The sequence below is a fragment of the Amphibalanus amphitrite genome, unplaced genomic scaffold, assembly GCF_019059575.1.
Source record: "Amphibalanus amphitrite isolate SeventyFive unplaced genomic scaffold, NRLGWU_Aamphi_draft 000083F_arrow, whole genome shotgun sequence".
In the NCBI taxonomy this organism is placed as follows: Eukaryota; Metazoa; Arthropoda; class Thecostraca; order Balanomorpha; family Balanidae; genus Amphibalanus; species Amphibalanus amphitrite.
In genome coordinates, this window is record NW_024881579.1 from 716,410 (window position 1) to 730,809 (window position 14,400).

At 44.5% G+C, this 14,400-nt stretch overlaps 1 protein-coding gene across 1 annotated transcript; it reads right to left on the reverse strand.

Annotated features, from left to right (window-relative positions):
• Positions 1 to 10,511: 10,511 nt before the first annotated feature.
• Positions 10,512 to 10,949, reverse strand: LOC122379724 (cuticle protein 19-like). The gene has a single exon (XM_043362128.1). The coding sequence runs from the start codon at positions 10,947 to 10,949 to the stop codon at positions 10,512 to 10,514; it is 438 nt and encodes a 145-aa protein (XP_043218063.1).
• Positions 10,950 to 14,400: the final 3,451 nt, after the last annotated feature.

Below are 14,400 nucleotides of genomic sequence, written 5' to 3' on the forward strand. Positions count from 1 at the left end.
GCTTTACGAACCATACTGTAGGACACGCTCCCAGTTAGCTCATGGATTCACCTTGACGTCATCGTCAAGCTGTTCGAAGGCCAAAACCAAGCAAACATCCAAAGAAAATGACATGAACGTCGACACGTACGACACGTACTTACGACAGGCACCACATAACTGTCAAACACATTTTTGTTTCATTACCAAAATATATTGTTTTATCGAAGCTTATCTACTTGATAAAAAACTATGTTTGGTACTCCCTGGTGTAGTTGCGTGAAAACCGATTTGGTGGGTAAGTATACCTACCTTTATTAGAGTGAAATCGTTTTCCCATGATTATGCTGGAATAATTTTGTCGCCTTTTATAGCCGCTTTTAACCGCCGAACTGATCGACCATGCAAGCGATTTTCACACGATATTTGCAGGCTAGTTGACGCAGTGCACTTAAGATGCTAAGCTGGTGTTGTGGAGAAAGGGACTTTTTAGTCGCAACTTGCAATCGACTATCTTACAAACTAAGAAAGACGGATAATGTAATCGGAAGCTCGGACTCGGAAAGCAATTGAAAGCTCTCGATATTAGTGTTTCAGAATTATCAATGCCTTTTTTGTTCAGTTCAGATCCATGCTGATTTTTTCGGAGATCATCAGTGGTAAAATCGGCTCGTCAAATTTTCCGATTTTAACATTTTTTAACCACTAGGCGCATAAATTGTAAACCCAAAGAGCTACAGTATCGAGGAAAAGAACACTCGATAATCTTTCAAAACCCTTTCGTTTTCATGTCGTCATATATAATCCCATGTCAACGGTTTGGCCAGAGAGGACGAAAACCGTCAAAATTGACGGATTTTTAAAACTATTGTTTCGTACATTCGCACATAGATGGCACTAGTAGAAACCCCTGAAAATATGCTGTGCCGCATGACATTTCCCTAATACATTCGGTGACGGAAAGAGATGCCAACGAACGCGAGAGTGTGACGTCACCTTCTCGACAGGACCTAATGTAAATGAAGATAGTTTATATCCATGAACCAGCAACCCTTATAGTTAGTTGCTGGGATGCCTTGCCAGTTGCCACCCACCCCCTGGTGGGCGGGGGCGTTAGCGCCCCTGACCGATCACTCCTGAATAAATGGTCGCAGTGACCGGCACCGAACAGCAAATAACAGCTCGTGACGAGACGTCTTTTCACATAATTTAACCCGCGCCCTGGTGGGGTCTGTTTATAACGCGACCTGGTGGGGGGGGGGGGGGCTATTTTTTGCCCCCTCTCGTATCTCCGAAACTACTGGACGGATCCGCAAAATTCAAACGGCGTTCGAAAGGCCTGTCAAATTTGTCGAAGGAAGCCAAATTTCATTGACCTCGGGGTCACCGATGACGTCACAGGTCAGGTCAAAGATGAAATGTTTCACCGTTCACGGGTCCTCTAGGGAATGCGCTATAACACCGAGGAAAACGCATTTTGTCGAGAATCAGCGATAGGGCGTCAGTTGCCTAGTAGATATGTTGCTATTAGAGGTCACTGACAATACCAGGTCACGTCACAGGTCAGGTCACCAAGGGTCACAGGTCAGGTCACATGAGCCCAACTTCACTAAGGTTGTGTGATGCATGTTTTATGGCCAATTTTTCATTTCCAACTCAATGGTGTTGGTTATAAGACTATCAGGTACGGCTTAGGTCACTTTCTGGTGAAGTTCAGGTCAAGGTCAGGTCAAGGTCAGGCCAAAAAAGGTCAAATTTTAAAGTTGATAGTTTTGCATAAAATGGGTATTGATTCGATGCAACTCGTCACGGGGAGTCTAATGGTGGTCTTTGTTTTGCGCTACAGGGTCTAGAATTGCTAAAAAATGAGTTTGAAAATTTGACGTCATCAATTTTGAACAGTTTTTTTTCGCTATAACTTCGCCAAAAAAAGAGGTATCAATCTCAAATTTGGTATGTGGATGGAAGACGGTAAGGACTATCACATATAATATTCCGGTTTTTGCGAAATTAAAAAACTTTTTGGATTTTTAGATCATTAAATCCAAAAAATTGATTTTTTGATTTTTGGGGGTCAAAATCCAAAAATTTCAAAAATCCGAGATAGCAGTCTTGTAGCCCTGTCAATTCTACAGCTTTTATGTCCTTATCATTTTTTTTTTTTTGTATTTGCAAAGCTATAGGCCTGACAGCTCTTCCCGTGAAGCCCTTTTTTGGGTCGAAAACGGCAGAACATGACGTCACTCTGACGTCATTTCCGGCCAACCTTAGCCTTTGGAAACATTTTTGGTCGCCATATGTAAAATTGATGTCCGGGAGGGTACTGAAAGTTTGGTGACGATCGGCGCAGCGGTTCTGGAGATATATCGAAAAGTCTGGAGGGGGACAAAAAATAGCCCCCCCCCCCCACCACCAGGTCGCGGGTTAAATCTCAGTAGTCAAGACCGTGGTTTATCAAAGTTTGACGCCAAATAGGACAGGTACGGCTATTTTAGTCAAAACTGGTCAAAGTTAAAGGGCCGGTGGTACGCCGTTCTGAAATTTAGCACTGCGGGGAAGGTTCAATTCTACGAGCTAATAAGAAATATTTCAAAGGGCCTTGAGGCTTGAACCTATTCACATCCAAACAAAAGCTGAAAAAGTGCAACGCCGTCTTACATCGCTTGCTTCAAATGCTTCTTTCCACTAATCTTTAACTTCAGAATGTCAGTAATGCGACAGCAAGTTGTTTTTTTTTTTATTCAAATCGCTCTATTGTCTCACACACGATTCAGTAATCAAAACAAAACAAAACAAATCATACCATACAGTCGCTACCAGACAGCAAGGTGTTACGTTACCGTCTCAGACCATGAGCCATAGAACACGAGGCTGGTGACCTCGCTAGGGCCTACTCCACGGGGTCACCGGCCGGTTCCAGATAGCGGTACAGTCAATAGCTCAGGAGCAAAAACACGCCCCAAACACGCACATTTCGTCACTGTTGTCAATGCCAGCTGTCCCGCCGATAATTGGAGTGAACTGACAGCGCCGGAATGCAGGCGCGTGTTCGTGTGTTACTAAGTGGTTGTCGATTGGTATTCGGAATGACATTGCTAGAGCCGCGCGAGTTGTATTGTTGATAGGAAGTGCAATATTCACCCGCCAGGCCTAGGGCGATAGACACGCCACACGCTGATTTAATTAGACAATTGTCTAGCTTAGCTGTTAATTGCTCAATTTGTTTCTTATTCGAAGCGCTCGGCATTTTTGTTATGGCATACACATTAATATGTCTGCTCTTCTATAGCGAAATAAACGCAGACCATCGTTCAATCTAATTGTCCAATTATGTCCCGTTAGTGGCAGCTTAACACATCACATTATCTATCCATCACTTTAATCTAACATGCAACTTCAACTTCATGGCTACCTTGATAGCTAAAGCATGGCTGATAACAATCAGAAATGTTTTTTATCACTTGAAAATAATCGTCCTGTGTTCATGTTTTTTTCTTGTCGTCAGGTTGTGCCCGGGCTCATCACGCTACTGGCACTGAGTCGGCGGGCTCCTCCGCCGCTGGCGGGGGCGGGGGCGGCGGGGGAGCGACCGCCGCCGCCGCCACGGAGGACCGGCAGCCCCATTGATTAGCGGCGGCCGGCCGGGGCCGGTCCGTCGGACGGTCGTTCTCAGTCCGGGCGCCGCGCGGTCTCCGAGCTGCCATGACCGGCTCCGGGGACGGTCCCGGCCCGCTGAACGAACTCTCCTCGGACGTCGACACGCTGTCAGAGAACCTCCTGGTGAGTACCGGTCCGCTGGAGAGCTTTGTGTCGGTGGGGTTCGTTTTGGGTGATTGCTGGGGAGTGGTGGCCTTTGGAGAGCTCCCTGGTCAGGGCGTCTTGTGTCTACTGTTGAGTTTGTTCGTTGGGAGTTTCCCGAATCGTGGTAAAGCCGCCTTTCTATTTAGCCTTTCTTATTAGTGTATGTGATCGTCAGTCTCCAAGTGAATGTGATACTGGGTTCCTCGCAGCCACGTGGAACCAACATCACTAGAATACGTTTTCACATATACCAGGCATATAAGATTGTGTCAAACCACTATCGCTTTTGTCGATGCATGTGCGATAACCTTGCAAACATTTTGAAAACATGCTTGACCTTGAAAGGATTATAGCTTTGAAAGACCAGTTTGCTGTTTCCGAATGAGAGCATTTTATACAATTTTTGTCGTTACTGCTCACCGAACTTTGTAATATGTATGACTTTAATTATACGCGAGCAATTATTTCCCCGATATTATGAATGTCTACTAATTATTATATATCACACGAGTCTTACGCTAATTTAAATATGTTACAGGAATGCTCAAGCCAAATTTGATTTGCTATTCATTTCAATAGCTGCAAGAAGTCATTGAAACGAATTCCATCGGTTGGGTGGAGAGCATAGCATAGCTCAAAGCATCTAACTTACTATTTGAGGAGGGTGCGTCTGTCCGTTACCGAGGTCCCGACTTGGTGGTGCTTTGCGTGGACTACAGGCCAGACCGTTGCACCTAGCCCGGTGAAATTTGCACAACTCATAGATCAAGTATGCGCGACGTGCCTTTGAGGGGTCTCAGCTCGATTGGATTGATAGGGAGCGCGTGGCGCGTGCTCAAAAAGTGCAAATTCGCGTCATAGACTTTACATGTATAAATCGGCGTGCGAAATCGGGCGAAAACGGCTAATTTTGGCCGACACGGGTCCAGTTCCCGTGCAATATCTTGGTGACCAGGGGTCCGACCGGCACGGGGAAAACAGCATCGGGTACAGAATTGAACGGGCTATTGAATGGTGTGCAATGCAGAGGATAGCACGCGCCACGTGCACCGGAGAGGGCACTTTTATTTGAAAAATTGCGGTTTTTGAGGGATTTTGGAATTAATTTTATTTTTAGGTGACCGTTAAATGGAGCGGGTTGAATCAACGCCAATTTGCAAAAGAAAGGTACCGCCTCTCATATAAAGATTGTGAAAAGCTGATTGATCCAAATCAAGGTGGTGCAAATCACAGGAGAAAATGGTGTTTGTCAATTTTGTGCCACTTTATTAATCACACGGGGTTTGCTGCATAAGCCGATACCTTTGGCAATTGAATATGGTACCATTGGATAGAGCATTCAATTCTGTCCAATATTCACTCTTCATTTTTGCATGATTAGCAACAGTATCCTTAAAAATGTAAATGTTCCAAACCATTACATTGTCATTTTTTAGCGAAATTCATCGATGGCCCTCAAAAGACTTCACACCAGTTTTCGAATCATTCTAAAGTAGAACGCATGATAATACGACACGGGCACCTCGATGCAATGTATCTTTTTGTTTTCTTACAAAATGCTTGGCCGTCAAAAAGCAATCGAACGAAATGGATATCTACCAACCAAATCGACACAGACCAACCCAATACCCACGGGTCAAAAAATCCCCCCTTCGCGTTGCGGAGCACGCGGGTAACCCTAGTAGACCACTATATATCTGGACTGTGCACGGAAATTAGGGCCCTGCCATTAGGGCCCTAACTTTCGAAGGTCGTCACAGCCAACTTATTCGCCATATGATGATGTGCTCTGGGAAACATCACCACTAGTCAATTTGTAATCTGAGTTATATCTTACATTGAGCAAAAAATATATAATATTAGCGCAATCATCGAAAAAAGAAGGGCATTTTCTGCCCATTTCTTCCATGATTTAACATGGTGTGGATGTATCATGTATCATGTATTACAACAATCACGAATGCCGGTTGGCCCTGGTGATGTTAAATCTGGTTCACACATCATGCACACATCAGTATCGCACATACACACAAGTACATACACACAAGTACATACCTACTCACATTACTACTGATTTTAGATTGATTCATTCTGCATTACTCATGAGCAATTTCAATTACAATCACGTTTACGCCGAATTTACATGTGTTTGAACGTTTTTCCGAAAATCTTCCACAGATTCGGCTTCCATCATGCTGGGCAAAAGTTGGTTCCACTCTCTTATGGTTTTTGGGAAAAACGAGTTATGGTACTGAAGTAATCTCGACGGAAGTCTCTCTATCTTTTTAGGGTGATCACTCCGTGATATATAGCTAGGTTCACATATAATTCTACTAACATCTACTTTCATGTTGCCATGGTGTAATTTGTACAGTAAGCATAATCTCGCCTCTCTACGTCGGCTTTCTAGGGATACCCATCCTATTGTGGCCAGCATGTCAGTAACACTGCTATGTCGGTCGTAGTCATTAAGTATAAATCTAGCAGCACGCCTTTGAACCATTTCCAGCTCATGCTTCATGCCCTCTCCCCATGGGTCCCAAACAGAGCTGGCATAGTCTAGATGTGGCCTAACAAGGGACAAATACATGATTTCCTTTACAGCCTGTGGGCAATCCTTGAAATTTCGCTTAATAAATCGTAGCATCTGATTCGCTTTACCAGTGACATGTTGTACATGATTTTGGATGATGGTTCCCAGCTAATTTTCACGAGAATTAGCAAATTTTCACAGACATGTAGCGAAGATTTTTGCAAGATTATTGTTGTTTGTTGTTTATCGTTGACATGCGGGATAGTTCTCTTTTGTCTTTAAATAAAATGAAACCTTTTAATGCATACATGCCACTGAAATACAGTAAAATGTGCCGCTAGTGATAATCACTTCAGAATATCCTATGAACAGAACAGGGAGTGAGCATATTCAAAGAGCCAAGACAGTGCATGCAACAATGTCAGTTTTCCGGTTCCTGGCTAAGGCATCAATATGAAGTCAATTTCTATATGCCCTAAAGCTGAAAATGTCTTGGAATTCTGACCACTGGGCTCCCTGTGAGTTTTATTACATGCTGTGACGCTGGCCGAGACCGAAAAATTGAGCAGAAGACAACTGTAAGGAGAGGTGGCGGATCCGTTTCCAGACTGGCGGCTCCTATAATATCAGTCACAAGTGAAGCCCAAAACTAGCTAAAGTCTTGCAATTTGGTCAAGTGATGGTCACATATGTTATGGCTTGCGGAGAGCTGGCGTGCCCACATCAGCAATCTGTGTTCCGCTCCTGCATGCAAGCAATGGGTCCTGCTCTGGTAACAGCTGCCGAGTCGCTCTCTCTTCGGCACACGTATAGCTTCAAACGTGTGTTTCAAGACAGCGCGACTACCATTGTAAAGGAAAACGATAACTTTCTTCACATTGCTCGCTGAGGGAGTCACACTGTCGAGAAGCACCTCAAGTTACAACGCTACGACCTGCATTCCTTCAACACATTGATGTGTATAGTTGAGCGAAAAACAAACATTGCAATTCATGGAGTCAATATGGACAGTATACCGTCACTCAACACCAGCGATGCGCGAACAGAGCTTCATGAAATAAGAAAGCTTCATGAAAATGAGAAAGGTTGAGCCGCAGGACGTAAACACAATGCAACATTCCTGGGATCAGTTTGTCTATGCAATCAATAACTACGATCCTATTCGTCGATGTGTAAGATACCTACATGGCTGAGAATTTCAGATGTGGATTTACAATTCGAATAGTAACTAAAGGCAAATGTAGCACAAGAACTATAAGAAAGTGCATTCCTAAGTGCGAAGCTCTGCTGCAGTGTCCAGTGAACCGAGATCTCGTGACTCCGTCTAAATCTCGAATCTCGATCGCCATCACCCGCTGCAAAATGCGGCCACCGTCACTGACAACGGTGTTCAAAAGTCCCCTTCTCTCGAGAGGGACAGATGACAGAACCCGTCTGTCCCTATGCTGAGCATGAAATCGGCCTCAGTGGAAGCAGGGAACAGTTGTGGCCCAGCAGGTCACCTCGGACGGTCTCGCTAAAAACGCAGCACCGGCAGCTTTGTTATTTACCCATAGGAATCTTCGTAATTCCGTGGCGCAGATCGTGTGGGCTTTCAAAGCATTGAGCCGGGTGCGTGTCTGATTTAGACAGGCAAATTAATCTGCAGTGTGTCCAATATGTCATCAGACTGTCTCTTGTCAAAAACGACCGATCACGGATTGTTCCTGTCTATTGATGCTTTGAACTTAATACAGTGTGATATACCTGTCTATAAGTGCTTTTATTTATTTATCGTGTTAAAAATCATGCTATAAATTATACATTTATTAAAATATACATCACATTTAAGAAGTTACTTTCATTTAAATGGGCTTACTAGAGCGTCAATACTAGTGGTGTCAATCGGTTACCGAAAATTTCGGTTACCGAAAAGATATGCTGACCGATTTGGTAATCGGTCGGTCAGGCCCCCCCAAAATCGGACACTTTCGGTCACCCGGTCAGTGAAACCATTTTCAAAAAGAGAAAGTATTCCATTTTTGCCTAGTTAAAATGAAATTTTTTGGGATGTTAATGATAGAGTTGCAAAATTTCCCCCAAATGCCAAATGCCACATTTTGGCAACCTCATTAGCCAACCCACCCAGCAGGCAGCAGCCGCCAGCCACCCACTGTCCAACCACAACGACAAGCAGGCTGATTTTGACTCAGTTGGCCCCACAAGTACACACAATTTTGAAACTCTATTCCAGTCTAACTGTTAAAATTTCACCTGTAATCAAAGAAGTATTGCCTACAAAAATCATTATACAGTCATCAAAAATGCAAGGACAAAAATACCTTGAATTGGAATTACTGAAATGTGTTTCTGAAGACTGGACAGTTAGCACTTAGCACTTAGCAGTGGTCACATTTACATTTCACAGGTGTTCTACTATCCCACATTCTCCTTAAATATTGCAGGTACCAACCAAATGTTTGAAATCTAGATGACCACAACATAAAAACATAGGAATCTTGACAAAAACTACATCGGCCCATGTCCGATTTCTGGAATCTTCCACATTCCAAACACAAGGAAGGATTTCGAAACAGATGCGCCATAACAGAGACTTTAAACCAGCTGATAAAGTTGCTGCAAAAAAAGTTTTGGATTGTTACATGCTGCCTCGTGAATTATTTTATTGATGTAAATGATCCAACAGGATATTGAATTCTAATGAAATTAACATTGTGAGTGTAATTCACTACAAGAAAATTAATTTCCCTTCAATAATTCGACCAAAAGGGCAATAAATAAATATTACGTCATCAACATACATTCTTTCGTTACGGAAGAGAGGATCTTAAAAGTCAATCCTTGGTTCTTCTATTACTTTTTGCGCCACTTTGGCGCCACTTTGTAGGCATTAATTTTGTCTGCATATTTTGTTTTCTTGTAAAGATAAGACAAACAAGAGATAAGACAAAGTGCCTGTGTAATGAATTTTCATTTCATTTTTGGGACAAAATTCAAGCTCAGAGCTACCTAATACCTGCCTTTTCAGCTGGATTTTCAGTGTCAAATTATTTGTAGAGTATCTCAGACCACATCTCAAGACTCAAGGCAAGTTTCCAAGCAGTTTTGATGTGTTTTGTGGTGTTTTGATTCCGCCTTTTCTCCTAGGGAATGTTGTCATGAACATACCTATTACCAACCATTTGACTATACTAATTGATCGTGCTTTTGCAACATGAATGAGCATTCTTCCTTACATAGACCACAGTAGATTCTTGACAATTCTTATCAACTAAATCTGTGAAATGCTGAGGTCCATGTGTTGCTATACCCTCAGCAATGTAACTTCTATCACAATATGTATTTTGCAGTGGCTAAGAATTGACTGAACTTGGACTGAAATGCCATTTCCCATTATTTTCCATCAGAATTTACCAAATATTTTAATTTTGGGGTAGAGTAATAGCAAATAGAAGTTCGGTCAAATTTCGGTCAAATTTTGGCTTGGGATGTAATCGGTCGGTATTCGGTCGGAAATTTTTCCCAAATTTTGGTTTCGGTCGGTTTCGGTCAGACATTTTTTGGAAAATGACATCACTAGTCAATACCTACACAATTCCGCGTGCTACGTCGAATTTCCCAGCAGGGCCCTAATAGCAGTCGGCAAAATCCGTGCACAGTCCAATATAGTGGTCTATGCTCAAAGTAATATTTTTACGCCCTCCTAGTTTTTTATAGTTAACGAGCTACGATGCCGTTTCTCGAGTAATGTCAGCGCAAAATCTTAAACTTTGATTTTGAAAACTTCCAAAGTGACAATTTTACTCACTTGAGTAGAAGATGACCGAGGTACTCTCGATAAATATCCTTTCGAGATGGCTATTATGCTCTTATGCACTTATTCACTTGGCCGTTTCCCTATTTCTGGCTACGCCCTGCGTAGATTTCGAGGTTTTCGGAGGTACGGCTCAATTTGGCTCCATTTTAAACGGTGTGTATGCGCGCCTGATGCGTATAGCGCTTTTATCGTTTTATTACACATGCAGTACGGCAGTACACATACACACAGTACACAAACACGATAACACATTAACAGCAACTTAAAGCACTCGTCGGACGTTAGTGGAAACCAAAGAGACCTGGCTCTGACACCTCAATACTGTATGACGTTTCCCTGTATAGACATGATCCTGAGAAAGAGCACCGCCTGGAGTTGCGTTTAGTGTCCGAGGAAGGGCCTGCCGACAATGCCCTTGCCGATGATGGGCTTGGCGACCAGGGCCTTGCCAACGATGGGCCTCAGGGCGTGACCTCCGTACACGGGCTGAGCGATACCCTTGGGCACCTGCGGGTGGGCCGCCAGGCCGGCGTAGCTGACCTCGGCGTTGAAGCCGCTGTACCCGTCCACGATGTACTTGACGTTCTGGGTGCGGCCGTCGGGCAGATTGACGGTGTAGTAGCCCTCGGTGAGTCCGTTTCCGTTGGACTCCTCAGCCTGCGCCATCATGGGGCCGTAGTCGGGGTCGTCGACGGCGTACTGGAAGTGATACGGCCGCGGCTCGTAGTAGTCCTGCGCGACGATGCCGACTTTGCCGTGGGCGAGGGGCGCTCCGGCGGTGGCGACGGCCACCAGGGCGGCGAGCACGAGGAGCTGCATGGCTACTGGTGGGCGGGGTGGCTGCTGCGGCTGCTGCTGGACGTTTGGTGCTGGGCGGGGTGGACCGGCCGGTTTTATACCCGGCGGAGGGGCGCGGTGACCTGGCACGGTGACCTGGCGCAGAGAAGGCTGGTGTATGAAGCAATATATCGCTGAACAAACCCTGAGTCGCCGCTGCACTCACGCATACCGGAGTAGCAACCCAAAAGGCCATTCAATTGACATATGGTGTCGAGCATTGGCTGTAGAGTGTTTGTGGCTAACAGCTGAGTAACGATCCATATTTGCCTACCTCATTATACGTCTCTTTATATGCGGACGAAAAAAGAAAAACGGTGTATTGAGACAAGGGTTGAGCCACAGATAACAGTAGTACAGTACTACTGTTATCTACAGTACTACTGTTGTTAGTACTACAGTACTTACAGTACTACTGTTATCTGTGGTTGAGCTTATCAGTCCTTTGGGGAAAGGCAGTGGGAGCTGAAGGGATAGGTAATGCAGCCAGGAAAGAGCCCGAGGGAATTCTCGCTACACCAAATGTTTATGTTTTTGTGTCTTCACGACTCGATCGAAAAGAATGGAGCGATTTCCTATTGTTAAAAAAAGCAAAAAAAAAACCGTGATGTTGATACAGTGAGCATGAAGAGATGCACAGGAGCGAATTCATAAGCGATGAAGCCCTGCTGATGTTTTCATTCTCTTGAAAAAAGTTAAAAATAGTTTCAGCAAAATGAAAGGGATGAAATCCGCAGGGTTTTCTGTTTTGTATGGTTTGTTTTCTGCCAATTTGTTTATCGATTTTGAACATCTTAGTTGCTTAATGCTTATCTTCTCCCATTGTCATGACCTGAGGAAGGACCACGCCCTGGTATATATATTTTTTAATTCTTATAGATATGAGCAAGAGCCAAGAGGTTATTTTTAATCCTTTTATTAATCATATTAACAATGCTTAACTCAGCCTTTTAATACCTGAAATCAGAGGGACCATCTAGTCAATTATGGACTTTTGAGCACGCAGCGGAGCCCTCTGAGTTACCAAAGGTCCCCTGAATGTTTGACTGATGACTTCTGAATGTGTGACAGTCTTCTGAGAGCAGAGGCCAGTTTCACCAACAATAAATAGATGGTTGCGTTATTTTTTTGACAAAACGATAGTTTCAAAATGTCATTTACTGCTGAAAATACTAATCGCTGACTTGAAAAATATAACAACTTAGCATTCAAGTGCTATATTATTTGGTCAGCAATTACTTTTTTCACCTGTAGGATTTATAGACTATCATTTTGTCAAAAATAATCGCAACCGTCTATTTTTTGTTGGTGAAACTGGTCTCCTGGGCAATATTTTATGTTTTAGGAAAATAATCTTTGGAGACAACGGAGCGCATGACTTTAAGCGGTGAAAAGGCCCCCTGAGCCATTGATGCTTGTAAACCAATGAAGAGTTATTGAACGCGTGGATGGGGGCATCTTGGGATACCAAGGTACCCATGACACCGACGGGGCATTTGAGCATTTGAGGCTTGAGATCTGAAAGAAGACCTCATGAGAACGTGGCGGAGTCTCCTGACTCCTGAGCCCTTGGCGCGAAACATTTGAACTAATATGTACCAGTAAAACGCCTTTTAGGGCGACAAACGAGCGAGCGAGAGGGTGAGCCTTGCACGTGCGGAATTGCGAAGGGACTAAATGACTTTATGCACGGCACCCTACTAACCGATCTCTAGCGATGTACCAAATTTGAGCGCAATCGGCCCATCCGTGCCCGAGATCTGGAAGAGGCACCCTGCATGTGCGCACGTGCAAACTGGGTCCCAACTGACTTTTCTACGGCACCCTACTAACCGGTCCCTAACCATGTGCCAAATTGAGCGCAATCGGTTCTGCCGTTCTTGAGATCTAGAGAAGATAGATCCCGGCACGTGCGCACGTGCAGCAACACCCCAACCGTGACACATGGAAATGCTTTGCCTAGTGGGTGCCTACAGACATGCCAAGTTTCAGTGCAATCGGCCTAGTAGTTACCGAGATATTGCAATAGTTGCAAAACTGACACCTCTTAGTTTTGCACGTGGCACGTGCAAAAGGGGTCACCCACATGTGTCGAAAATAGCCCAATACTGGGTAGAAGGAATGAAGCTACCCTACAAAAATTACCGCAAGTACATAAATCGGTCAGTTGGTGCTGAGATATAAGCTTCTCTAAAGCGTTACAGGCCGGGCCGGGCCGGATCGAGCCGCTCATACTGAGATTTTTCCGTTATATTAGAAAAGGCTTCGCTTCGCTCGCTTCGCTCGCTCGCTCGTAATAACGTCATTGCATGAGATATTTTCAAAAAAGTCAATGCTGGCTGTTCTTGCCCTCTCGTGCCGTACATCGCAAGTGACACGCAGGTGATACTTCGGGAAAAGCCCTTTTAACACGCGCAGTGGAAGGGTTGCGAGTACTACGCCCAGTGGAAGGGGGGGGGGCGGATGTCGCCCCCCCCTAAGATCTCAGCTCCCACTGGAGCTAGAAAGACGAAATTTGGAGGGTAGGTGGGGGCCCTGGGGAACTCTGTTGTGTGTGAATTTCATGACCCTAGGTCAATATCTTCAAGGTCAAATGAGGTCAAAAGTGGTCAAATCTGCCATATTAGCGACTTTTTGCGTTTACACGCCGATAACTCAAAAAGTTACCGGCCGATTTTCTTTTTTCTTTCACTATACGAAAGAACATACAATTGTATGTATGGTGAATTTCTAGTTAATCCAACATTAAATAGGTATGGCAGTTAGAAGCCTGCTAAGCGTAAAATGTTGACGGCTGAAGCGGGATCGGCAGACGCGGGAAACGCGGCAATCACAATTTTGTGTTTACGCACTCATAACTCAAGTTGTTACCGGCCGATTTTCAAAATTCTTTGACCATAAGATTGCCTGTACATTTCTTAGTCTTCACACACAATTTTACGCGAATCGAATATAATCAGCGGTAAGGAGCGCGATGTAAAGACGGAACCGTCCCGCCCCGGCACAGTCTACAATTCAGGCGGCGCGTAACGGCTAGCGCCGGCCGCCGCGCCGCCGCGCCGCCGCGGCGGCAGGATGTTTGACTTTACACCGCTATTTCTAGAAAAGTTGTGACCCGATTTTTTTATTTCTTGCACGAGAAGATCCGCAGTTCAATTCTGGACAGGTAGCCGAAATTTCACATTAAAATCATGTTTGCGGCGCGAGTTATTGGCGAAAAACAGGAGGGGTGGGCGAAATCCGCCCCCCCCCCTTCCACTGCGCGTGTTAAAAGGGCCATGCTATTTTTTGATAATAAAACTGCATTGATAACTTTATTAGTTCACGATCTATGAGTCAATTTGATCAGAAGCGTAAAAAATGTATTACCTCTGGACTCAAGATATGTGCATGGATCCGAGTGATGGATCTATGATCTCAGTGGATCTCGAAG

Excerpts from the sequence above, each read along its gene's own strand:
- LOC122379724 (XM_043362128.1), bottom strand. The coding sequence starts at position 10,949 with ATGCAGCTCCTCGTGCTCGCCGCCCTGGTGGCCGTCGCCACCGCCGGA.